General features: G+C 45.7%; 1 protein-coding gene across 1 annotated transcript; it reads right to left on the minus strand.

The window, feature by feature from the left end:
- Nucleotides 1-4461: 4461 nt before the first annotated feature.
- LYSMD4 (LysM domain containing 4) lies at nt 4462-11253 on the minus strand. The gene is made up of 3 exons (XM_018560257.1): nt 11221-11253; nt 7121-7403; nt 4462-5012 (listed from the first exon to the last, which is right to left on the minus strand). Exons 2-3 carry the CDS (start codon nt 7388-7390, stop codon nt 4500-4502), a joined length of 783 nt encoding a protein of 260 aa, XP_018415759.1. The 5' UTR covers nt 7391-7403; nt 11221-11253; the 3' UTR covers nt 4462-4499.
- Nucleotides 11254-11511: the final 258 nt, after the last annotated feature.

Here is an 11511-nt window from a genome sequence, read left to right on the forward strand (position 1 = left end):
GAAGTACATTGTGGTGGATCCTGGAGCCCCAGCAGGAAGTACATTGTGGTGGATCCTGGAGCCCCAGCAGGAAGTACATTGTGGTGGATCCTGGAGCCCCAGCAACAACATCGAGCATTGTATCATCTTTCTCCATGACATGTTTTATCAGCTTATCGGAGAGGAGTGATGCTGGGGATCTGCACCTACAGCAGCACTTCACTTTGTTGTTCTAACAAGGTTACCCATTACTATTTTTTATTAAAACTCCACACTAATAAAATAATGCAGCGCAGTATTCATTAACCCCTTCATGACTGAGGCCTTTTTTTTCTTCATTTTTTTGCACCCATGTTATATTCCACATTTTAGGCCGAAAATGACTTAAAACATTCTATATTTTCTGAAAGCCCAGGCCCTGTAGAATAAAATGGTGGCAGTTGAAAATGTTTATGTTGCACGATATTAGCGCAACTCCTTATCAAACCCCAAAAGTTAGTGAAAAATGTACTTAAATGCCCCAAAACACAATAAAATACCAATTTTTTAAATAAAATATCAGATGAGGTTACAAGTAAATAGATACCCAACATGCCCAGGTTACAAATTGTGTGCGTTCGTGAAACGGCGACAAACTTCAGCACCCCAAAAAGTCCATAGACGACGCTTTAAAAGCACCCACAGGTCATCAATTTAGGGATACCCCAAAATATTGGCCCTAGAGTTATTGCTCTCACACCAGCGTGCGCGGCGATACCCAGCATGTGCAGCGCGTTCGTCGTTTTCATACGTTGGCGCACCCGATGCGTGTTTACGTGGCGACGCGCGTGCTCGCGGGGGACTTTAAAAATGTTTTTCTTATTTTTAGGTTTATTTTATTTCATTTTAAAAACTTTTCTTTTTTTTAACTTTGTTGCTATCACATAGGGGGGCTTACAAGCCCCACACATGATAGCAGATGGTGGTGACAGGTACTCTTTAAGGTCCAAAAGAACCCCCAGTGTCACCTTTACACTTCAAATAAGCTATTCAAGTGCAGATGGCACTTCAATAGCTTATTGCTGGGCTTCAGGAGCCCGGCACTGACAGCTAATGGACCGGAAGTGATGCAATCTCCATAGAACGGGGAGGGAAATCGACAAACGGAGGTTCGTCCAACTCCTCCCCAGCTCCCTGCCGACACCAGAGAATCCGGGCCCGTAGGAGGGGCAACGGAGCCCGCGACTGTAGAAGCGATCTGGCGACAGCTGAGTCGCCAGAATCGCTTCTATTGTCTATTGACAGTCGGCTTTACAAGTTTAAACAGAGTCCCGGCAGCTAGTCTGTTTAAACAGCCCCGATGCTGGCGTCGTACAGTGTACACGTCGTCAGTCGTGAAGGGGTTAATACATCAATAAATATAAATGGGAGCAGTGTACGTACATGAATCTGACTTGGCATCAGTGTCTTTCAGTCCCTGTACAGCAGAGGAGGGAGAAGCAGCACAAGGAGCAAATCAGTTTGGGCTGCATTGCCAGCAGTATACGTGTGGGGGGAGGGAGACAGCAAAGTGACAAACTGATGAGCTCATCAGTCTGCTGATTCTCTTTTGCAAGATGGGGAGGGACATGACCTGTAAGTGTTACGTAACTGCAACAGAAAAACAATCAGGTCCCCTGCCCTGTCAGTCATTGCTGTGTTATGTAGTACACCGGGATGGACAGAAATATGCTGCCAGATCAGTAGTGTCACTCTGACAGTATCACATACAATGTAGGACCAGTCATGCTGCAGTGTATGTGAGGATATCCTGGGAGCCGTACAGGTCGGAAAAAGGGCCACCCTTCATCATGGCTTTGGATCATATACAATGCGTCTGTATTATATGGAGGTACTAAGGACCGCATATGACACTCATAACACGGCTGCTCAGGTTATTAGAGAACGATTTCAAGTTGTGCCATTTTTTTTTAACGAAACCAGGGCCAGAAAATCCCAGGCGCAGGTCCCCAATGCTCCTTAAGAGTTACATCTGGTACCGTATATACTCGAGTATAAGCCGAGATTTTCAGCCCATTTTTTTGGGTGAAAAGTGCCCCCCTCGGCTTATACTCGAGTCAGCGCCAGTGCGTCTTCTTACTTACCTCGCCGAGCGTCACTGCTGCTCCGGTGTGCGGCGCTCCGAGCGGGGTCATCTGGCAGTCTCCGGGTCCTAATTTAGGTGGCCGGAGACTGCCAGATGACTAACATTTGAGGTTTTCTCTAGTTGCAGACAATGAAGCGGGCTCCTAAAGAAAAGTCCTGCTGCCTCCTGGATTGGACAGGCTGGCTCCCGAATTCCATATTATTTCCATCCCCGGGGTTAGGCAGCTTCTTTACATATAGCCAATCTATAAGAAGAATCTATTTCTATTAGGGAAGCGCCGATACTGAGTATTGGGGCAAACACTCGTACTTGCTCAAATGCTCCGATACCTTCCCCTATACCAGAACTTCTGGTCAAAGGGAGATTTCCTCTGACCGGCAGTGCCACGAGGGAACATGTAGCTGGCTTTCCGGCTATTCAGGAAGGCGGGCGGCAGGTAATGAATTGTCGTCCAGCTTTCTGATTGGTGGGGAGGCGGCTCCATGCAGTTTGGCTAGCTCGATGCTGATTGGCTGGGAAGCCTGCTTCCCAGCCAATCAGTATAGAGCCGGCCAAACAGGAACAAAGTGGCCCTTTAACCCTGACCGCCTTTCAACACTTCCTGGTGTGTTGAATACATGCTGCAAGAGAAGCGCACCAAAGCAGTGGAGTTTGAAGACACGGGACGCTGGAAACGTAAGTATGCTCCGGGGCTGGAAACAACTCTAGAATGCCGGCTCAGCATCGCGGCAGCCAAACAGCATGGAGTCGGCTTTCCGGGCAATCAAGAAGCTTGGCAGCATGTCATTACCCGGCTCCATGATAGCAGAAGTACCGGTATCGGTGCAGCCCTAATTTCTTTGATCAGAACTATGTACACAAATCATATCTGGTCTGTTACTATCTGCAGCTGTAATCCATTCTTGTTGGCACTGCATCTCCTCATCCGGTTTCACCTCTTTAAATGGTAATTGGCCTCTCACTTAAAAAGGAACGTTACCCTTATCTTTGAAATGACAATACAGGCATCTTTAGAAATGTTTAGTAATGACAATCTACAAAACAGATACTTATAGATAATTGGCGTATTTTTATTTTCTTGCCCGTGTTCTGACGGTGGCCATTTTAACTAAGGGCAAGTTATTAGATCTCCCTATGCTTCCTGGAACTCTGGCACAGGAGACTAGGACAAGTGGCCATGCACATCATCTGGGGAGGAAACTGGGTTTCCCTGAGATCTGGTGAGATTTCCCAGCAATGCTCTGCTGATGTAACCTTCCCAGGATGCAAAGCTTGGGCACAGAGTACATCGCTAATGCTCAAGAGGACCAGGAAGCGGAAAAATAATAACTATGTAAAAGCAAAATATGTTTAATGAATGAAAGATGATTTCATATCAGCACGCAGAGCTCTATGCTGATGTGATTTTTAGTGAAAGGGGGTAAAATGTCCACTTTAAAAATTGTAAGGTCGCAGTGCTGGGCTTGCTAAAAATCCAGCATTCAGTCCTGTGCTTTCCATACAGCAAGAACTCTTATGGGGGGAAACAAAGTCAATTTGGATGCAGAACCAGAGATGTTTTTCTGTTCATTAGATTCGCCCACTAAACAAATGTCCATAATTATAAATGGTGGTGACCATAAAGCACCTACACCAGGCGTAGCCAAACTCTGGCCCTCTAGCAGTGGTGGAACTACAAATCCCATTAGGCATTCAAAATGTCCACATGGCTTCAGCTGTCTATGGCGCTGGATCTACTGACAGTTTTCAGGGAAGGTTCTCTCTCTCTCCCTTTGCATCTTTTACTTTAAAACAATTTTTGATGAGATATTAGAAAGCAGGTCTGAGAAGATATTATTGTAGACACTCTTCCATGAGCATCTGGACTTGGTGCCTCCGAGGAACCAAGCACAACTAAGACACTAAATGGAGAGGTTTCTAGGAAAATACAAAAGGATTAGAGATTTGGCATTTCACAAACATACAAGGAAACAATAAAAAAGATAGGCACCCAGATTTCATGCAGTACTATGCCAGCACATGGCAGACTGCGAGGTAAACACACGGAGGTATTGGAGTTTTAGAAACATCGGTTCCATTTGATTTCTGAGCAAAGGTAAACACATCCACAGACATATCAAAGCAGCACTGTAGGCGAGAGAACTTTACGCTGTAGGCCGTGGAATCTGCATAACTTCATTCATTTGATCACAATTTCTTGTCCAAAGAGCTCGCTGGTTGTCTGTGGTTTCTGCAGACACTTGCCCATCCAAAACACTGAACAATATTCTCATTTCCTCTCTGAAGCAACCATCAACAGGATGTCAAGCGTCATGAAAAGGGGGGCGAGGACTCCTGCATTCCATCATATGTCATCCTCCAGTGTCCGCAGGTCTTTGTGCATCTTGCAGGAGTCTCAATATTCCTTTCCATGTGTACTCGCATTCAGCTGACTGTGTGTGCCATTTATCGAGGGAGAGGATTTCTCTGAAGCTCTTTCATAGTAGATTATATAAAATACTGGCAAAACAATCCCAATTAAAAGCATGACTAAAACTGCATTCCACCACCGGATACCCCAGTCTGCCCCGAGATAGGAGTCTTTTTGTCTAGGCGTAGGCGTCCCTCGAGGACTGCCAGAGCCAAACGATTCATTAAACAGTTCCTGGTTCTGTGCGGCCTTCTCAATGTTCTGGTCTATCTCCAGGAAGTACTGAGTGATGTCCCCTTTGTCTGTAGAAAGAACACTGGCATCCTCCGTTGGCTCGGTGACAATGCCATGAGAATTTACAGACCCGGAATTTTGAGTGCTGGGTTCCTCGTTGTGTTCGGAAAAAATCCCATGCACCTTCACTGGAATCTTAATTGTCTTTACAGCGTACATGTCCTGCTCTGTGAGAAAGTTGTTGGCTCTCTTAATGTCAGCGACCTGGAGGAAATAAAATGTAATCGTGACTCACAGCACTAGCCAGACGCAGGGGTCAGCATAAAAGAGCTGCTAACAACATATTCAATATTGTGTCAGATAGATACAGACCATATCTATCTGACAGGACCATTCTCACTAGAGCTGCAACAACAACTATTCGATTTAGTCAACGTTTTCCATCGTCGATTAGTCGGCTATCAATTAAAGGAGAACTATGAGATGAGTGATTTCCACTCACCTCATAGTTCTAGCCGACCTGTGACAATGAGACTGTCACAGGTCGGCTCAGTAGATCGTGAGGTGAGCGAACACATACCGGGTTCGCTCACCTCTCGATCCTGTCAGGGCTCTCTGCCGTGACAAGGGGAGGGGCTGGATTCCCCTCTCCGATCTGCCAGCGCTGACTGGCAGAACGGACGGGGGAGGGTGCGGGTAAAGCTGGCACTGCCTCTAGATAGGCAGAGCCAGCTGTCACTCACGCAGCTGGGCGGATCCCGATGTCCAGGTCGGGATCCGCTCCGGCGTCTCAATATACTGAGCTTAGGGTAGCGGGAGGACGCTAGTTTGTGTCCTCCCGTTACCCTAAGGAGAACTATGGGGAAAAACACTGACCCCATAGTTCTCCTTTAAATTAGCTGTTCAGGGCTCCAGACACGAGCCGCACACGCCGCGGTCCAGCCCCGGTTTTTCCTCCAATCCCAGCGCTCCTTACATCTAGCCGGGCCGGTCACATGACGGATGTCGGGGATGTGAGTGTGACAGGTGTCAGCCGGGGACGGAGAATATGGCTGGGGACGAGCTGGCATCCAGGCTGAACCGGCGGCTGGGGATGGGGGACCCGGAGGATGGGGAGAGGGAGTAGCCCAGCATGAGCGTCTTCAATCCCTACACCAAGTTCAAGAAGTTAAGCAGAAAGCAGACCAAAGACATGGATGGAATGTTCAGACAAGTAGGTGCCCCGAGCACCCCGGAGCATGGGACCCGACACCGTGCACCCCAATCCACCATCATACCCATCTTCTGCACCCCATTCCACCATACCGGTCCTCTGCACCCTATTCCACCATCATACCCAGCCTCTCCATCCCATTCCACCATCATACCCATCCTCACCATTCCACCATCATACCCATCCTCTGCACTCCATTCCACCATCATACCCATCCTCTGCACTCCATTCCACCATCATACCCATCCTCTCCAATAACACCAGCTATAGAGGAATACATCAGATCCCAGCAATAAATCATTATACAGCGCAATACAGAATAACACCAGCTACAGAGGAGTACAAATCCCAGCAATAGCACAATATAGTATAATGTACTATTGCTGGCATTTGTTGTAGTCCTCTATAGTTGCTGGTATTCTGCATTGCGCTGTCTAATGTACTATATTGCACACCACAATTTTTTTTACTTCCTCCGCTCCAAGCTTGCTCCTGTGATGGACTGCAATCTCGATACAAACTAGTAGTCCATCACTGGAGCCTTTTTTTTTTTTTTTATCCGATTAATCGAACTTAACAAATCAGCAAACTAATCGATTTTGAAAATAATCGTTAGCTGCAGCCCTAGTTCTCACTAGACCATCTACTAAAACGCTGAATTTTAGCGGACGGGCTACACGCTGCTGCATTTCTGGCAGCATGTGTTGTATCGCACACTGCCTGAGCAGTCACTACATTTTATTTATTTTTTCTGTTTAACTTTATGTGGAGTGTACAATGTGTGCACTGCGCTGCCTTGTGGTGACATCCACTGCGCTGTGATGAAATGCAGTATGTTTGCATGTTATCCCAGCGCAGTATACCGCCCATTACACCCATGTGAAAGGGTAGCTTGTAAGCTCCCGCGGACAGGGCCCTCCTTACCATCTTGACTTGTATTATAACTATAATGTCTTCATGATATTGTAAAGCGATGCACAAACTGTTGGCGCTATATAAATCCTGTATAATAATATTGTGGTGTAAAAGGGACACATAGAAAATAGTGGTTTTCTGTGGCCCTGGGGTGATCCGGTGAGGTACAACGCAGGTCACCGCAATCCATGTGACTGGGCCCTTAGTAAAATTAGATAGAGTTCAGTTTAACTTCAGTAATTACCTTGCAGCCATACTGCAGTGCCAGCTTGTTCAGGCTGTCATGTTCTGTGATGGTGCGCTCCAAGAAAACCACATCGCTGATTTTCTCCCGCAAAGCATTCTGACGTTGGAGCTCTACACCCCGTGCCCGTAATTCCATAATATCGAACTCCTCTTCAGATGAGCTGTCCAGATCCGCTGCTCCATTCGTAAACGTGTACACATGGCTTCCCTGAGAGGAATGGACTCCAGTGGGTGGGTGGAAGGAATGAGAGGGTCCCTTGAGGCGCATTGTTAGAGGGGCTCTAGAGAAGATTGAAATAAAAGAGTTCTGAATACAACAATGGGAATTATGGTGAGAAAAAAAAGTGACATTCAGCGGTTCACAAATGACAGTAAGGCCCCGTTCACATTGAGTGGTTCGCAAATCGCGCGTTTGATGCGCGGTTTGCATTTTGCGCGAGATCGCGCAAATGCTTGCATTGAGCAAGCTTGAATCGCGGCTAAATCCGCTCCAAAAAGTGTGTTGCTGTAGCGACATACGACCCGCCACAGGAGGACCCTTTGCCCCATTGAGAAGCACTGGAGCGCGATAAATCGATCAATGTGAACGGGGTCTAATAACGTGTTCTGGATTAAGGTTCAATGGACTTCACTGATCTAGTCACATGTTCTGTTTGCTGTAACCATCATTATTATTTCAGCCATGTGACAGCTCTCCTCTCTGCAGGAAATAAGAGTCATTATAGAACACAATCGTTATAGTATAGGGAATGTTATCATGGCCTCCAGCTTTCAGGCACACAGTATTCTCCGGAGCTCCCAATTCTCTACAGTAACTGAGGAATAAAGGAGATTTGTGGTATATAAACCCCAACAAACTCTTAGCTGGTCCCTTCTGGTCTGCTAATTAGAAACCTGAAAGCGTTTTGTTATATCGGTTCAATAATTAAGAATACAGCACAGGAAGCTCAGCAGGCATCTGGTTTTTATTATTAGTTCCCCACTATCTAGAGGACTACAGAACTCTGCTCTTGTGTGATGTGGAGAAGAGGGGGAGAAGTTTGTACTCCTGTCCTACAGAGAGAATGCTGTGGCAGGATCACAAGGTGAAAGTGAAGGGAAAAACGAATGAATGAATGAGGCCACCACATCTAAGAAGATTTCATTCTTGGGTTTAGCTGTGCCTGTACATATACTCCCTCCCGGCATAGCCCCGTATCTCCTCTCAGAGGTTTGCTCAATAGCTGGAAATCTGTGAATTAATCTGTATAAAAAGGTTACTCTCTACAGCAGGGGTAGGCAAACTAGCTCACCTTCCAGCTGTGGCAAGACGGTAGATCCCATCATGCCTCTCTAACTTGTGTCTGTGGCTGCAATGCCTAATGGGATTTGTAGTTGCTCTACATCTGAAGGGCCGGAGTTTGCCTACCTCTGCTCTACAGGATCAGCAGCAACATGCTTGGCAGGGGGAGCTGCAGGCACTCTCAGAATAAACTATGAGAACTATTTAAATATTCAAAAGGGAATAAATGAGACAAACAAAAAGGTATATTGAAGGTTTATATGTTATAGAATGAGACACAATGAAAGCCATTCTACCTGAGGGTGAGTGTGGGTCAGAGGATGCTTCCCACACTATCAGGTGACAGACTAGGATGCTGCATTAAACAAGGAGGGGCAATGGGATGCAAAGTCATTCAAACAATTGGATACACATCAGGTTGTCACAAACAATGTTATCATCTCAAATGTTTCATTGATTGATTTTGGAAAGTTCTTTCTATGCATAGTTTGTATTTACATGTGTACGTGGGAGTTGGGTTTGTTTACATAGACATTGGCGCGACTTCTTGTTCTGCGGCATTACAGGTGAAACTCGAATAATTAGAATATCGTACAAAGTTCATTTATTTCACTAATGCAACTTAAAAAGGTGAAACTAATATATGAGATAGACTCATTACATGCAAAGCAAGATAATTCAAGCCGTGATTTGTCATAATTGTGATGATTATGGCTTACAGCTCATGAAAACCCCAAGAACCCCAAATCCACAACCTCAAAAAAGTAGATTATTACATGCAATCAATAAAACAAGGATTGTACATAGAACAATATCGGACCTCTGAAAAGTACAAGCATGCATATGTACTCAGTACTTGGTTTGGGCCCCTTTTGCAGCACTTACTGCAATTTACTTTTGCACGATATTCTAATTATTCGAGTTTCACCTGTACATAATGATTGTGCTTTCCTACTCCTTCTCAATATGCAAATCTTTGGGTCACAGAAAACAACAAATGCCTCTGGTCAGGTTTATTTAACAATGAACAGTTTTGGTGTGATGCATGTCGTAGTCCTGGGACAGGAAGCAGAGGGAAGAATGAAGCCTAGGATACAAAGCTTTGATCTAATACTCAGAAGGTGGAGAACCAGGGGTAGGGCCACATGAAGCCGCAGCAGAATCAATGACTGTTCTGCACCAAGACTATTTCATTTGCAGCCAAATTGGGAAGAACACTTATACTTTAAAATTGCTCCTCACCCATCACTTCTCTAAACGGAATTTCTCTGTGGAATGCCAGGGGGCTGGGGAGGTCATGTTTACTATAATGAAGCCTGTCTGTACTGTGCTGGCAGATCTCATCAGTTGTGCACCAGATCTGAACACAGTCTGTCCTAACACAGGTGCAGCCTCACTCCAAGTGTACGCCCTTGACTCTCCTGGAGGTGTCCTTGAAATAAGTCGGGGTAACTGTATGTACGTTTGTCCTCAGCCATGACAGCTGTATTTTTATTGATTTCCCCAGCTGGGAAAATGCAACTTATCAGTTAGTGATCCATGAACTGACCTTGTGTACCAGATGTGAACATGTACTCGTGTTCCCTCAAGAGCAAAGTATAGAGATTGAAGAACCCAGAGCGACCAGAGCCAAAGAAAAACAACAACTGAAAGCAAAACTAAAAGTAACAAGTGATTTTATTCTATTTTTAGTGGATACAAAAAATACAAACTGACAGATGCCAATCAGGTTACCGACATTCCAACAGCTGCCACAGAAATCAATGGGGGATTGGATCGATATCATTTACTACTCAGAATTCTGCTCTGGTGCTTCCTCGGAGCTCATGAAGCTGGGACACAGTCAGTTTTGGTAGCTGATGCATACCACCACTTCTCCCAATGAAATGTATTCACATACTGAGGCACCTGCACTGCATCCTGGGATATGGGAGGACCCCACCTGACCACAGACTGGCTTTGTGTGTTCATGGGGTGTGCGATGGAGTTTTGGCAAAAAAAACAAGACAGTTTATACATCAGGGGTGGAATATATTATATGGGATTCAGGAGCTGGTCTGTCCAATCCAGGAGCCAGCAGGATGTATTTTTTTAGGAGCCAGCTCCATTGACAGCAACCAGAGAAAAGCTTGAGAGCTGGGTGCCAACTGTTATTTTTAGGGAGCATTGGTGACCTGGCTCCTGGGATCCAGTATACTGGGGTCCAGTATTTTGAGACCGCAAAGCACAATGTGAAAGTTCACTGAATACCTATGTAGACGGGGTTGTCATCCCCATAGGACACACAGATTCTCAATGGCGCCGTATAAACTTTGGGAATTTTTGTTCCTATTCATTAAAACGCATCAATTAAAAGGATTTTGTATTTCTATAACTGTAAGCCCTCGTTCACACCTGAACGTTTTGTAGCGCGTTCTACGCTCGACGAACGCTCTACAAAACGCTCAAACGTCTAAATCCCATTGTATTCAATGGGTCTGGTCCACACCTTGGCGTATTTCAGCCCGTCCCTAACGCGCTACAAAACGGCCCACGCCTGAAAAGGTACATGTACTACTTTGGGCCGTTTTTGTTGCGCGTTTCCATTGGGACACAGCCAAGTAGCCCTCGGAAACGCGCGTTTGTCACGCGATTTTTTTTACCGCGAATCGCGGTTAAAAAAAACGCACGACAGACGCGCATATGCAATACGCCTAGGTGTGAACCAGGGCTAATAATAAGTGTGGGCTGAACTACATCATAGAAATGCCCGAAAACCTCTTTACTTAGCAGGTGGATCAGCTAGTGTGCAGAGCCCACAATGGAAAGATACTCACAGCAAATACCTCCAATGTTAAGGGGAACGATGGACTACAAGGACTAGGAAACGTCCCATCTGCATGCTGGAAGAAGAAACAAAAGGAAATACAAATTCATAGTCACATGACCAGTACATGACTGACCCTTCAAAGAGCAATAGTGTGGAAAGAACTTCCTGGTATAAGACTTATTGACACCCAAAACGCATAAAAATATTTTACAAACATCCCCACCACCATCCTTTTGCCTAGACCAACGTAAAAGGTGTCCTTAGGAGTAAGTTATCCACCCAGATGCCACATTTCCAC

Source organism: Nanorana parkeri, unplaced genomic scaffold (assembly GCF_000935625.1).
Source record: "Nanorana parkeri isolate BGI_ZX_2015 unplaced genomic scaffold, ASM93562v1 scaffold443, whole genome shotgun sequence".
NCBI classification, from domain to species: domain Eukaryota; kingdom Metazoa; phylum Chordata; class Amphibia; order Anura; family Dicroglossidae; genus Nanorana; species Nanorana parkeri.